At 50.5% G+C, this 15,594-nt stretch overlaps 1 protein-coding gene across 1 annotated transcript in view; it reads left to right on the forward strand.

Annotated features, from left to right (window-relative positions):
• Window positions 1-15,358, forward strand: part of Add2 (adducin 2) — a 121,195-nt gene extending 105,837 nt beyond the window's left edge. The window contains exons 13-17 of the mRNA XM_041630655.1: window positions 533-652; window positions 1,086-1,175; window positions 2,883-3,021; window positions 4,118-4,243; window positions 9,639-15,358. Of these exons, the coding sequence (XP_041486589.1) occupies window positions 533-652; window positions 1,086-1,175; window positions 2,883-3,021; window positions 4,118-4,243; window positions 9,639-9,943 (780 nt within the window). The 3' untranslated portion in view covers window positions 9,944-15,358. The remainder of the gene's footprint in view (window positions 1-532; window positions 653-1,085; window positions 1,176-2,882; window positions 3,022-4,117; window positions 4,244-9,638) is intronic.
• The last annotated feature ends 236 nt before the right edge of the window (window positions 15,359-15,594 follow it).

The raw sequence follows: 15,594 nt of genomic DNA on the forward strand, positions 1-15,594 counted from the left end.
GTGCACATGTATGTGGCTCAAGGTTGATTCTGGAATTAGTCTCTATAACTCTTCTATATTATTCATTGAGATAATCCTAGAGCTTGATGTTACAGTTAAACTTACTTGCTCTAGGAATCTCCTGTCTCTGGCTCTCACAGCTGGAGTTATGGGTGGACCACGACTCTCATCCCTGAGGATCCAAATGCAGGTCCTTATGCTTTAACCACTGGGCAATCCCTCCAGTTCCACTGTGTTTGATTTTTCATTAATGAAAAGTGGCCACAGCCAGTCAGAATAAATTTCCACCAGATATAAGTTCAGTTACCTGGAACTGAAGCCCACTGGTGGCCTGCTGAAGTTTCAGCTACTACTCTCTGAAGTCCGTTATGGCTCTCTGGCCTTCCTTGACATCTGGGTCATCTGTCGCTCATCTTGGCTCTGTCCCACAAAGAGAACAGCTCTGAGCGGCTTGCTGACCTTCCATGGTGGTGGGTGGGGCACCCGCTGGCCTGTGGCCCTGCCTCCTTCCTCACGTGCCTTGTCTTGTCAGTGGATGAAAGCTGATGAGGTGGAAAAGTCCAGCAGTGGCATGCCCATACGGATTGAAAACCCAAACCAATTTGTGCCTCTCTACACTGACCCCCAAGAAGTGCTGGACATGAGGAACAAGGTGAGTCTGCTCTTCTCTCTTGCTTTTCTGAAGGATTCTGGGGTCCCAGAAGCACGAGCCAAGTTTCCAGGTTGGGGGAACTCACCAGTACCCCTGATATGACACCGTATGAGCTACATCCTGGGCTCAGTGCTTCGTGCTGGACTTACAAGGTCCTGTGGTTCTCTGTAACCCATTTATGTAGCAGGGCACTTGCTTTACACAGTAGGTAGGTCTGAAAGACTTGTTCACAGAGTGGCCTTTTATGAGTTCAGTTTTTGAGTTCAGTGGCTTGGGACCAGGTATAGAGTCAGCTCTCAGGATGGGCAGATTGTGCTAGAGCAAAGAGGACAGGGTGCTGACCATAGAGTACCTTGTCAAACCTGTCCCTGCCTCACTAGACACAGGAGTGCCCGTCCATGCTCTGACCCCTTCCTCTCCCCTTTCCACACAGATTCGAGAACAAAACCGACAAGACATAAAGTCTGCAGGGCCCCAGTCCCAACTCTTGGCCAGCGTCATCGCCGAGAAGAGCCGGAGCCCGGTACAGCAGACGCCACCCCCAATTGAGGGGGAAGCATATCTGCCTCCTGGGGCTGGGCAGTGGGACCCCTGAGTCCTCAGGCCCGCTCACTCCATGATCTTAGGTGCCGGGCTCTTGCTGCATAGTGAAGGGCCACCACACAGATGGCTGTGAGATCAGGGAGAACAATGTTGACTCACTCCTGGGTGCAGGGGATAGGGAGCAGCCCATCTGCTCATGGGAAGGCCTGGCCGGCCCCATACCTCCCGCCAATGGACTTCATGAGGTCCTCTCTCAGTGTCCTGCTGAGTTCTGGTGGACTCGGTGTTTCTGACCTCTGGATTTGATGTCATCTGGCCAGAGCTCCAGAGCACAGTGAGAGAGGTGTGGGTGGGACTGTTGTGCCTGTGGGGTGGGAAGATAAGGAGTGTCCATACAAACCTAGTTAGAGTTAGAAAGCATGAAGTCGCTGTTTCTGTGTTTGAGATGGGATGGCATCTTGTCTAGGGCTTGGCAGCAGAGTGGCATTGCAATTCTGCCTTGTGCAGGTGGCATCATGGCTGTCTTTGGCTCTTGCAAAACAGTAGCAAGTGGGAAGTGACAGGGCCCATTTCTCTCTGTAGAGCATGTTAATGTGATGTGGTTGCAGATCAGGCAGCAGCAAGCTATGCATCCGCACCTGCTTCCCAACCCTCCCAGCTCAGCCAAATGCTGAACTGAGAACGCCGTAGGGTCAAGGTTAGAAATGGCCTGTGATCCCAGCACGGAGCAGGATTGTTCTAAAGCAGCTCTGCCCTTCTCAGCAAGAGCTCTCATTCGAGGCCCTCCCTCTCCTTGGCATCTGTCTTAGACTCACTGTTGAGTCTGAGACTCATTGTCTCCCTTGTGAGTGAAGCCCATAACTGTGACTGCTCTGGCTCACCTCTCCTGAGGCTTCACTCTATGCTCCTCCTCCACGGAGAGCAAGCAATGCCTAGGATGGGCTGCAGAGAGGACACTACAGGGAGAGGGCAGTGGGGGTCTGTGGTTCAGTCCTCCCCTTGAGCAAGAGGGACCAGACGATTCTTGGAGCTTAAAAGTGTCTGGCTAGTTAGATCTCAAGTCAGGGACTGCACCGAGATGCAAAACAGTGGTTCTACCAGTGCCCCTGCTAGAGCCTGCTGAGCAGGCAGCTGAAAATCCTCGAGGAAGGATCTGGTCTCTTGGTCACTCTAACTCCAGGACCCACTGCTTGGACTGAGAATGCTGCAGCCCCTGTGTCTTGTGTTTTCATGCTGTGTACTGTGGCTTGCATTGCTGTTGGGGGACAGGGAGGGGCAGCAGGGGCGGGGCTTGGCATGTTGCTTGCTCTAGCCAATGCTATGCTTGCAAGACTTTGTCTGACTGACTCTGGGCAATCAAATGTATGCACAGTCATGGCTTGGAAGTGTCCATAGATGGGATTGCAATAAAGGTGTGTCTTCTGCTTGGGAGCATCCTTTGATTTTATTTCAAGGGCAAAGGGTAAACCCTTACATTCACCAGGACAGTTACAAAGTCTAAGCTGGGGAAGATGTAGCAATGGGGAGAATGAATGAACCCTACCCCAAGGCCCCCAAACTTGGTCCCAAGGAACTACATGCCACTTCCCTAGCAAGACATCTGATCGCCACCCGAGTGTGAGAGAAGCTCCAGCTTGGGCCCCAGCACAGCGGACAGAGAGCAACACACACTCTGGTTAACTTTCAGTCTACAGAGAGCCAGCTGATGTCCAAGGGCGATGCAGATACCGAGACAGTGCCCAATCCCTTCAGCCAACTCACCGACCAGGAGCTGGAGGAGTACAAGAAGGAGGTGGAGAGGAAGAAGCTAGAACAGGAGCAGGAAGGTAAACCTGTGCAAGCCATAGCTGCAGGGCCTGCCAGCCTAGAGAGGAGAGCTCAGACTCCTCGCTGTGGTCTGAGGTCCTGGTGAGGACCTTCTTGCCCCATCACCAAATAGCACCATGAGCAGAATATAGCTAGATATGATCCACCATCTCACAGCTGCATGGACAGGCACCTGCATGACTCCACTGACCCTGCTCCACTGGATAGGAAGGAGTTAGTACTTGTAAAGTACTTAGAATTGTGCCTTTGATTAAGACAAAGGCCGGTAAACAACAGGTTGGTGTTAGCTGCAACGAGACAGGTGTGACAGTGGCCAGGACTCCATCAGCTGATGGCACTCTCCTTGCTTCAGAAGCTGGAGTCCAACCGGTCCCTCTGTGTTGAAACTCCTGATGTTTTGACTTGCTGGGTCATGCTTTTGTTCCCATCTGGGCTAGCCTGAACCAAATCATCTACCCCACAGGCTCTACCTCAGATCCTTCTCTGAGTGAAAGGCGTTCTCTCCCTCTTCGGCTCCGCACAATGGAGCTGTTTCACCTCCTTGCTTCAAGATCACCTGGGCCTGAAACCCACTTAAACTAAGGTGTAACTTCCCTGACTGGGGGCCTCCACCACCCCTTCTTCTCACCCAGGATTAGACATCTCTTCACGTACTACTTTCCTCTTGCTTGGGGTTCAAATGTGCCAGCTGGAAAAAGTAGAAAAAATGTGCTAGGGACTGTTTGGAAGGAAGGTGTGAGTTAGCTCTGGGTGTTCCTAAGCCAGTAGTTGTGGGGGCTCTGCTTCCATCTGTGGATGTGTTCTGTGGCTGGTCCTTTTCAGCCACACCTGCAGAGTCGGATGCTGGACTGGCCCACAGCATTCTCCTGCCACCTTACTTCCTCCCAGGAGTAAGATAGACAAGCTGAAGTATAACTCTGACTGCCCCCCTTTTAGCCTCCCTGGGAACGAGCAGGGGTAAATCTGAGCAAAGGAGGGCCCAAAACCTCTCCAGCCAGAAGTGACGAAGTAGAAAAGCACTGGGTTTCACACTCACGCCCCCCCCCATGTCTCTCTGTGACTTCTGTGCTAAAGTGGGTTTCTGTTATTTTTCAGGGGAAAAGGACACAGCCACGGAAGAACCTGGATCACCCGTAAAATCCACACCTGCGTCTCCAGCGCAGAGTCCGACGAAGGCAGGGACCAAGAGCCCAGCAGTTTCTCCTTCCAAGGCTTCAGAGGGTGAGTGGAGCTGGCAGCCTTCAAAAGGCACCTGTGAGGGGAGTGGGTGGTTGGTCACACACTGTAGAGAACTGTTGATAGCTGGTAAGGGTTTGTAGGGGAGGGTGGCCTTGCTCCCACAGGAAACGCTTCCTCTCGGGCAGCTCCAGACAATCTGGACAAAATTCAGTTTGTCTTACTAGTGAGCTATGCTGATGCGACCAAAGCCCTTCCAGGCAGAGATAAAGGACTGACCCACAGCCTGCCCCTCCCCAGAAGGCTAGTTGTCCTATCTGGTCCTCAGGTGATGATGTGGGGAAGGATCTCTTTAAAATGAAAGCTCTGCTCTGCCAGGTCCGAGACTGCATTTCTCGGGGCATGACTTGAAGGCGGCACTGTCAGTCTTAAATGAGCATTGGGATCCCCTGGTGAACTTAGGTGGTTCTGTGGCCCGGAGCCCACCCTCAGCATTTGTCCAGAGCACTCGGAAATATGAACCAGCTGAAAACAGTGTTATTAGAGAGACACGACTCTAGACAATAGCAATTCTAGGCCCAACCAAACTGCCAATTTTGGTAGTTCAGAGACCCAGTCTGTGTGTGTTTCCTTGTGTGCCAAATGCTTTTCCTTGCTACAGTTCTTTTCTGTCTAAAGGGAGTGTTGGTGGCAGCATACTTTGAAGCATACTTTGAAGCATAATTTGAACCTAAGAACTAACTGTGATTAAGGCATACTTGGTAACAATGCTGTCGTGGCCCCTCACCACCACCATGTTGCTCCACTGGGTGCCCTGAGAAACTCCACCAGAGAGGGCACCATGCTATCCAGAGAATAGCTGGGCTTCTGGGATCCCCTTCCTAAGTGACAGGTCACATATGTGATTCTGGTAGCACCTCCACCCTGAGCTTCCTCTCCAAGCCAACCCCTGCCTTGCTCACAGGTCCAGCCTTGTTGGAGAAAACTCATCTGCTTGAGGCCAGAGCCCCAAGTGGATGTCCCTCCCTCCTCTCTACTGGCTGTGTGTTCATTATGTCTCATCGTGGTGTGTTGTCAACTTGTCCACAATGTCTTCCTTTCTCTTCCCATTTGTGCCTTCATCAAAGGACTTTCCTCCGAGTCTGAATACTTATCTCTGTAGTAAGTATAGAGAGGCCACTTCCTACCTCACCTGGCACTCGCAATAGGGAGGGAGAAGCTTTCACAAGAAATCTGTTTCCCCCGAGGTTTTCTTCTTGGTTCTCACAGTCCCACCTTTGGAAAGTCTCTAGGATGTAAAATTCATGACCAATTCTACCTGTGCTGTGCATGGATTAGGCTTCCTGTAAGGGACTTGGACACACACACACAGAGGAGGGAGGGAGGAAGGGAGGGAGGGAGGGAGGGAGGGAGGGAGGGAGGGAGGAAACAAGTTCCATGAGAAGGGAGGGAGCTACAGGAGAGCATAATGGTCAACAGGAATTAATCCTTGGCCCCACTTTAGAGGCCCCACCTCTAAGGAGCCTCTTCTAGAATTTTGAGCAGAGCCTGGATTCTCTCGGCCTCAGAAGCCTTGTAGATTTGTGCAGAGGACCTGACCAGTGTCTGTCTATTAGCACATGTGTGCAGGCTGCAGGAAGGAAATGCAGGGAGAGCCTGAGAAGGGCTTAAGTTGTAGAATAACAGAAGCTATAGTTTTCTCTACAACTATAGCTATAGTTGTAGAGTAACAAAAGTTACAGTTTTACGTCCCACAGACGACTAGGTTCCTAGCTACTTTACACAACATGGTGGAGATGTGCGCTGCAGGGTGGTGGGGCTGGATGGCCTGGAGCAGCTCCTTGGAGCGGGCAGGACAGACTCTGGCACAGTAGCTGTGTTCCACATGTGTCCTGTCCATTAGATGAAGGGTAACTGTTTCCAGCCATCTGTCACTGTGCTCCAGGTCCTCTCCTGCTGTGTCTCCTAATGTCAGTCCTCATCTATCTTCCGGAATCTGAATCTGTACTGACTGCAGTCCCCATGGACTGAGCTGCAAAGAAATAGCTCCTGTTTCATGTCAGATGTTCACAGATTAATCCATTATTTCAAATAAGCCACTCAAAACACTTCAAAGGGCTGGGGAAACGGCACAATGGATAGAAGTGCTTGCTGCACAGACATGTGAAATCCAACCAGGCATGGCAGTCTCTGTAATCCCAGAACTCAAGAGGCAAAGGTAGAGGAGCCCCAGGACAAACTGACTAGCTGCTCTAGCCAATTGATGAGCTCTGGATTCAATTGAGAGACCTTAACTCAATAAATAAAATGGAGATCCATCAAAGAATATAGCTGACATCAGCTGTGGGCCTCCAAGAGGGAGTGAGTGTGTGTTAGGATAAAATGAGCAATTTTGCAGTGTGCTCACATAGGTCCATTTTTATTAATGATTGTGCTCTTTGATTTGTGAGAACTTACTAGTCCTTGATGTTGTCGGCCTCCAAGACTTGGGCAGGTTAGTTCTGTAGCATCAGATCACTATGCAATCATGGCCCACAGTGAGCTAGTTCTTCTGTGCATTGGCTAGAGTTGACTGGGCTTAGCTCAACAGCTCTTCAGTCCTGTGTGACATCAGCCAAGACCACACATAATCAGCTATGAGCACGGGTAGGCCAAGACTTCCAAGACAGTGTGCACACATGTCTGGTGCTTCAGTAGGTACTGGAAGAAGCAGGGCTCAGTGGGGACAATGGGGTGACTGAATTGGGTCTCTGTCTCTGCGTCTCACCCTCGCTCTTCCTACCCTCCACATTTTCCACTGGTGTCATTTGACTTTATCCACGGTGGCCTATGTCTCCCAAAGCTGTCAGGCAGAAGTTTCTAGACCCTCTTAGGTCTTTGGCCTGAGCCCACCTCTGCAACACTTCCCTGCATTCTGATTGCTACAAGAGCTGTGGAGCCAACAGGGGCTGCACGAGTCTGTCAATACCAAGAGGCTCTGCACACTAGGATTTGAGCTATCACACATGCCAACAGGATATCTAGTCCCTGGAGGAACTTTGACTCTTAGCCAAGGTGAGTTAGTGAAAGGAGCATATTCTGAACCCAAGTGTCCCATTGTGCAGTCAATGGTCCTTTTATGTCAAAATGGCCTGATGACTAGATAAAAACAGGAATTTAGAGAGGTGGGGGTGTGGCTCAGTGGCAGAGTACTTACCTGACATGTGTGAGGCATGCACACACACACACACACACACACACACACACACACTTTGTGCCTACCATCTGCTTCAGGGCCAAACATGGAGACAGACTGCATTTGCACATTCTTTCAGACACTGATGCTCTGGAATTTAAATGAGGACAGAAACTGGTGCTGAGCTCTGCTGGCCAGTCTCCTGCTCACAGAGCCTCACAAGGCTGTTTTGCTTGCTTGCCCTCTGCTTCCTGCTCTGCTCTTTGAGTGCCTCGTGGACCAGCATGATACTCTGGCTCTGTGTCAGCACTGATCAGGAATGATACTCTCCCCAACCTTTATTGAGCCTTTCTTTGGTTTCTGCATGCAATGGTGAAGAACATTCTTTTCATTATGGACATATAAACCATGCATGGCAGTCACCAGTCCTGCATGCTCTGGGATATTGGCCAGTCTAGTTGACATTAAGTTCAGAAGCACCTTCCCAAATTCACTTCAGGCCATCCCCTTATCTCCCTTGTTGTTGTTGCCTAAGTGACAGGCCAGGCCAAAAGTCATGTGTCTGACCCAGGCTGGAAAGATGAGCATGTTCCTGAAGAGACCAGGCATCCTCTATGGAATCTGCATCTGGCCTCACACAGAGAAATGCTCAGTCATGTTGCTGATGACCCAGAGATGGCTGCACGGAAGTAAGAGAGAGTTTTTTGTTCCGACGGCACATGGCAGTGTAAATGAGCACCCGACACTGGGGTTAGAGGAAGATCAAACACAGGGAGGAGAGAAGGGCCTTCCCCAGAGAGTAGAACCTGGGTGACAGGGATGGGTCAAGGGACTGACGGTGAAGAAAACCAAGTCAAAGGTAGAGAGGGAGGACCATGTCCCAACAGATGTATGGCACTGAGGTGTACTGCCGGGTCCAGCCCTGGGAACACACAAGGAGGTGAGGGGACCAGAGCTAGGGCTACAGGAGTCAGGGCTGTGGATGTTGACAGACTCCAGTCTGGAAAGTGGAACGAATGGACGGCAGCCGCCAGTCTCCAGTACTAAAAGAGAACCCACACTCAGGCGGGTCTGGAAAGAACTTTGGCATGATGGATTGAGAAGGAATGAAAGACCTCACTGTAAGAGCTTGCCAGGTTGCTGAGCCAGCCTGTTCTGACTGCCCCAAGCTCACCCCATCTACACAGACTGTAGTCATAAGTCACTCTGCAGCGTGGACTCTACTTCTGCAGCACAGTGTCCTCTTCCCCTATTTTTCCCATTCCCATATAGCAGAGCATGTGCCAGTCCTTCTGATGGTGATGCCCAGGATCCCACCACACACACACACACACACACACACACACACACACACACGCATATATACACAATCTACACCACACTCAAATGCTCACCTCTCACACACCTCCCAGTTACGCTCAGCAGACACAGCACACTTGTACACACACCAACAGGCCTCTCACCCATGGATGGGAAACATGTGGAGGCAGAAGCCAGGACCTGATCCCGCACTGTGTGCCTCTCCCATTCTGAGCTGTGAAATGGGGAGAAGGGGGCCAGACACTCTTTAAGTCACTTTCTCCATTTCAGTGTCTGCGGCATTATAGTTCCCCTCCTTCCTCTTTACACAGAGGTTTTAAAAACTACATGTTCGGGAGAAGAGACAGCAAGGGACCTTAGTACCTGGGACTAAGCATGCTGCCTTTGAGTTTGGAGCCTAGTGATCCTGAGCCTTGGCAGCCACTAGAATGAAAGGACCCCTTTGGACTGTTGAGTGTATTATGGAAATGCTGGATCCCTCCTGTTTCTCCTCTTCTCCCCCTGGGAAGACACTGGTTCCCTATGTTCCCTGCTGCTGTGATGGTATGAAGACCTGTGATCATCATGTTTTGATTGGTGCGGCTGGGCTGCTTATCACAACGCTTGCACCGAGATGACTAGGACATGCAGCCCACAGCTTCTCTCCTCCCTTGGGTGTGCCGCCTCATTCTCATTCAATGCCTGAATTAAGTGCTTGTTCAGAAACCAACATGTGTTTCCATATGTAGACAAGAACCCAGAGCACCGCCTGCCCAGGCTGTGTTCCCCAAGGCAGGTGGTGTGAGGTGAGAATGCCACCCCTCCTCTGTTCCAGGACCCTTGCTCCCACCCCATGCCAGCCTGCCCACCCTTGACTCCAGACCTCCCCTAGAAGTGGTTCTGTTCACCCCTTGAACACTCGCCTTCATGAAATCTTACAGGCTGGGTCTTCTGGTCTTTTCCTAGATGCCAAGAAGACAGAAGACAGCGAAGCCACCACGGAACCTGAGCCAACAAAACAGGAAGGGGTCGTGGTGAACGGGAAGGAGGAGGAGCCAAGTGCAGAAGAGGTCCTCAGCAAAGGACTGGGCCAGATGACCACCAATGCTGACACTGATGGTGACAGCTACAAGGACAAAACCGAGTCAGTTACGAGTGGCCCCTTGTCCCCAGAGGGCTCGCCCTCCAAATCACCCTCCAAAAAGAAAAAGAAATTCCGAACCCCCTCCTTCCTGAAGAAGAGCAAGAAGAAGGAGAAGGTGGAATCTTGATCTGCGGCTCCTGCTGCATCCCTGCCCTCCTTCCCTGCCCTTCTTCCAACTCTGCCCCTGGAGCACAGGGCCAACAAGGGACAGAGAAGGACCTGGGATCACACTCAGAGGGGAGCTTAGAGCCAGCCTTCCCAGAGCAGCCAGGTGTCTTGCCCACAATCACAGTTGGTTGGTGGTAGAGCCTGCCGTAAAGTTGAGCTTCCTGACTCCCATGGTCGTGCTCTGTCCTCCGTTTAACACTGCCTAGTCCTGGGCTGCCTTTGTCAGGACACCGCCTGCCAGCCTGAGCCCAGGGCAGGAAAGCCGAGCACCAGGAATGGTCACAAATGCTCGCAGGTCAAGGCTTCCTCTGAGTAAACTCCATCTCTTCCCAGGACACCTGCCTCTTGTTGATGGAGCTGTCTCCACAGCAAGAAGCCATGCTTCTTCTCTTCCATTTTGGGTCCCTTCCTCCTGCTCAAAGTAACCAGGCAGACTGACCTGCTCCCCCTCCTCCCAATAGAAATTAATCTTCTATCCCCAGGCTGATGGCTTAGCTTGTACTTTTCCAAACACTAATCCTGAGCTTTTGACATGGAACCCATTGAGTGATGGATGGAAGAACCCTAAGAACTGACAGATAGAAGGCAAGCCTAGTCAGCTTAATGACTGGACAGAGAGCTATCAATCTAAGAGCTAGGATCCTGACCTGTCTATATTGTGCATCTCATGGGCTACAAAATTAAACCCAACTGTAACATAAGAAAAAGTCTCATGCGTAGGGCAGGAATTCAAGGGCATCTAAATCTTGTGCTGGCATTGAATTATGCGAGGAAGGTCAAATGCCGCTTTGGCTTTGCATAATATGCAGGCCTGCACCTGGCAGTCAGGTGTCCTTTGGCCTTCCCAAATGCCCAAGAGCCCTTGCCCATAGACCAGAGCATCTTACTCTTGGCATCTTGACCTTGGTTCTTTGGGTCCCAACTCTGAGTCACAGAAGGTGCAGCAGAGGACAGTCAGATTCTCTCACTAACTCTCAGAGACATGCCTGGCATTCCCAACCCCTTCACTCTTGCAACCCAGACTTGGTAATAGGTACAGCTGTTATGTTAAAAGTCAACACTGGTTTTCCATATCCTCCCAAGGAGTCCTGTTGGCTGATGAGCACTTCTGGCTCTAAGACAGTCCATCTTCCTTAAAGCACAGCATCTTGAAGGAGCACTCCTCCTTTTTGTCCCGATTACTGTAAAGGTATTTTTGACATCCCTTGACTCATCATTTTTCACTTTGCACACCTGCTATCTACAGACACCATACAGGCTTTACCCTCTGTCATCCCGACTCCTCCCTTTTTCTGAAAGGAAACTGAACCCCTTCAGGGATAACTGACTTGCTGAGCAAGACCTGAAGGCTGGGTTTGAACCCAGGTCAGTCTGAACCGAGTGCTGGCTCTTCCAAGCCGCGGTGAGTGGACAGTGGCTTTGACCCATTAGCCATTTCTGCAACTGGTCTTGGCTGTGTGGCTTTAGCACTTGCGATGATGTTAGATCACCTGTTGTCCGCCTAAGTGATGCGGTCAGCTCCTGCTGACCAGCGGTAGTGGTAAGATCTATGCCTTTGACCACAGAGAGCTGAACCCTATGGCTGCAGCAGGAAATCCCACTACCCTTGGCTGTTGTCTCTTGAGCAGATCTGAGACCCTAATGCCGAACTGTGGTTGCTGCCCAGGTCCTGTGTTTGCTCTGCTTTCTGGCTGGGTCAAGTCTAATGATAGACAACACAGTGCCCCTGCCTGAATGCTCAGAAGCTTTTATCTTCCTATAGGAGCTGCCTCTTAGAAATAATTTTCACATTTATTCATTCATTTTCTCTGAATAGTCATTAACCATGTGAGACACTTAAAAAAATGATGAGACACATCGACCCTGCAGAGATGGCGCTTGTGTGAGCTGGTGCTCAGGATGAAGTCTGTTGTTTCTGCCCGACATGCTCCCTTTTTTATCTTTATGACAGTGAGGTTTGCTAAGGTTAAAATGTCGAGCTTTGCTGTAGTGTCATATTGGAGTCAAAGTCATGGTTTAGCTCATACTTGCCCATCTGTTTATTCCTTGTATGTTCAGAAAACAGGCATCTATGAGCATCTGAGACATGCAGACAAGTTACAGAGCAGGCAGGGTATGCAGAGACTGACCTGTGATGGGCACGGGGAAGCCTTCAGGAAAATTGATGGCTGCATTAGTTTTAAAATGAGAGGAACTTTTGGGGGGTAAGTCAGCAGAGGTGGACGGATGTGGGAGCATGGGATTCCACATCCTGTCTTTCTGGGCCTCTTGGTATTGTCATAGTGTTACGTGAAAGGTGACAGAAGTGGTGACATCCCAGGTGGGCAAGGCTGGGTCATAGGAAGACTTGTAGACAGTGGGGAGATCTGAATTTTACCATGTCCTGGGCATGAGGACTGCTAATTAGGGTAGAATCGTTACTAGAAGTGCACTGGAGAGTCCCTTTCGTGGCCGCGTGGAGAGTGTGAGAGACTGCTGGCTGGCCTCGTGCTGTGTTCTCCTCACTGTTGCAGTGGGTTTCTAGCTCAGAATCCCTTTCATGGAATAGCTAACGATGCTAGGTTCACAACCCCGGGCCCTATTTTGCTTTGGGATGAGATCATGGGAGTATAAAGACATTTCGTCAATTTCCTTCTTCCCTTGTACATAAAGGATGTGACATGCACAACTCTGAGACTGTAGAAACAGCTGTGCAGGCCAGACAGGGCATTTCTCTGGCTCTGTGTAAGAGTCGATTCAAGGTTCACTGGTGAGAGGGGGTGTTTGTAAGCTCAGAGCTTACCGGGCATCGGCTTGTTTCTCACTGAGCCACTAGAATTGCTCCTGAGAGGAGTGTTGGTGCTACCGTGTGACCAGCTGATGAGAAAAACAAAGCGGCTTCTTGACCTGTTTCCACGTACAGGTGCATAGGACTAGGACAGAGAGAGGCGACCCTAGCTCCTGTGATGTCACACACTGGGAACGGTTGTGATCTATGGGGGCTACCCATTTTGTGTGACCATCCCCCAAACTGGGGAGGGAGGGAGACCTGCCCAGAGATGCTCTGGCTCCAGCCTGCATCTGGGCTCTTATCAGCTGACCCAAGGTCTGGTCCCTCTTGAGCCATGGCAAGGGTCAGCTGCTACTTGGTAATAAGTGTGAAGTCCTTGCTCTGTGGACAGAGGATGTGAGGGACATGGTTGAGGACCACAAGTCTCTTACAAACCCATGGTAAGGCACTGTTCTGAGCCCTCCAATCATAGACACCATACCTAAACCTAGCCCCATGGGATGACAACATGGAAGATGGCGGGGCGTCTAGCCTTGTGACAACAGGGCTACAGCTCCTGTTGGTGTGAGCAGAAAATGCTGTAATGGTTCTGAAAGAACCGTTCACCCCTGAGTGTCCAAGTTAGACCTATGTTTGCTTAGGGACAGGACATGACCCTGTGGAGGCCACTGTGCCAGGCCTTTTCATAAGTGTTAGTTTTATGTCTTAGTTCTAGGCCAAAGGTAATGAGTTCCTGACAGCTGAATGGGACTATTGAAACACGCATTCATCCCTTGCTCATTTTATACATGTAGCCCCACAGATACCCCAGCTCTTGGCATAGTTACCATCCACTGTGGCCAGAGAGGGCCTAAGGCTTCTTACATTTCTTGCCACTAAGACCAATTAAACTCTCTGACCCGCCCCCCATATAATTCAGAAACTGAGACCTGAGTGAAATGCTAGATATATGCCCTCCACGCCCGTGGACAGGACAGGGCACCTCACAGCTTACAGGACATGTGATAGGACATCACGCCTGCATGATGGTCTGAAGCATGTGATTTCATAGAGAACAAAAGGCCAGAGGCAACTGAAGTTCTCGAACACGTCCATTTGTTTTCTGTGTGCACATCCTCTTCCTCCAATGTTGAAGAGGCAGCCACAGTGACTGTGTCTGCGTGGGACTGCATCCCAGAGCCCTGTCCAACCAGGATGCGGTGCTCTTCCTGTCAGAAATGAGGCCACATAGAGAGCTCTGTTCCCAAGGCTCTTGACTCCCTCTGTCCTCACTGGGGAAGCCACCTTGTCCGGAGGTCTGTGGGGATTTCACACAGTGGGACATCCTTCAGCGGACAAAGCACCTTTCCTTGTCTCTGCCCTGGCAGTGCCCTTGAGGGCTGCTTTCCATGGGGGACAGTTAGCAAGACTCAGTACTGGATGTCCCTAGAGAGTATGGAAGTCTTGTCCTACCTCCTTCACATATGGGTGACATTAGGATTTGCCAAATTGACACTTGTGGCAGTTGTCTTCAGGATTCTCCCACAAGTTGAGTCATCCCCTTGAAGACTTGGGGCCAGAGATAAAGGAGGTTCAAGATGCCGGGAGGGCCCAGGTGCCTGATAAGGCAGAATCTTCCATGGGCCCCCAGCTCCTTCCTCACCCTCTCTGCCCCAAGCACCTGGTGAGGCTGGACCCTGAGGATACTTCTCTTGTCTCTTGGGCAGAGATGACATCACCAGAACTCAAGAAATGTTGGGAAGGACCTAAACTCTTCTTTCCTGAAAACCAACCTGTGGCCCCTTTAACATGAATCAAAGTGGCAGCTGGACCTAAGCCAGAGGGTCTCACTTGGGAAATGTCACAGAACCTTATATGATGACAATACATTTGGGGAAGCTCCAGACCCCCATGTCAGTGCCATCTCGTGTCTGTGGGTCTTACTGTGGTTGGTGACTCATAGCACAAGACTGCCCTGTCTGTAAGTTCCTTGAACTGCTAAAGGTCCCGAGTCCAAGGGTTAAGCAAAGTGGGTGAAACAGGCACCTAGCAGGACCCACGGGGTGCAGGGTCCCAGGAACCCAGGATGGCCAGGGAGTGCGGTGTCTTGTGAGTGATGTGTGGGTGGTGGTGGTGAAATGTCTGTTAGACAATCGTCACATAAGAATATGACTTATTGTCTTCCCTTGTATATAGGCTGTCTGTGTTTGGCTTTTCCTAGTACTTTGAGGTTTTGAAGAGGGATTCCATGTAACACTGTGCTGTGACATGCCGCCCTCCCCCAAGATCATACATCATCCCCACAAACGGTTCTGCCTTTCTCTATGCTAACACATTGAGCCACTGATGTGCAGTTGGATGGTTAGGCTCTTGGGTTTTATTTTGCAATTTTATATATATAATATACATATATAATATATATATTTATGGGTTGGTTTTATATGGTTTTCTGTTTGAATCTATGAGCAACAAAGCTTCCCTTTGATTTTCATGAGAACTTTCCAAAGGCCTTTTTCTGCTTTGGTATCTGACTGTGTTTGGGGTGGACCCTGCCCATGGGTTTCTCTGTGTGTGCTGTTATTTCACCTGCAGACCTTACCCTAGTAAACCAGATGTGCTTGACTTCCCAATGTGTGTGACCCATCTGTGTCGGCTACTTGGGGTTCCTGGGGAGGTGGAAGTCAGAAAGGGGGCCCGCATGTAGAAATGTGGGTCACACAGGGAACTTTAGCCTTTTTCACATGCAGAAAGATAAACATGGTTTTGCTGAGTTCTGGTGAGGGAAGGTCAAGAAGCAGAGTCCTCTGCACACAGAGAGACTGGGTGGGGCCAGCACAGCTGTGGAGGCTGCATTGCAGCAG

This window comes from Microtus oregoni, unplaced genomic scaffold (genome assembly GCF_018167655.1).
Source record: "Microtus oregoni isolate MIOR12 unplaced genomic scaffold, Mior012 000002F_ref0000024, whole genome shotgun sequence".
In the NCBI taxonomy this organism is placed as follows: Eukaryota; Metazoa; Chordata; class Mammalia; order Rodentia; family Cricetidae; genus Microtus; species Microtus oregoni.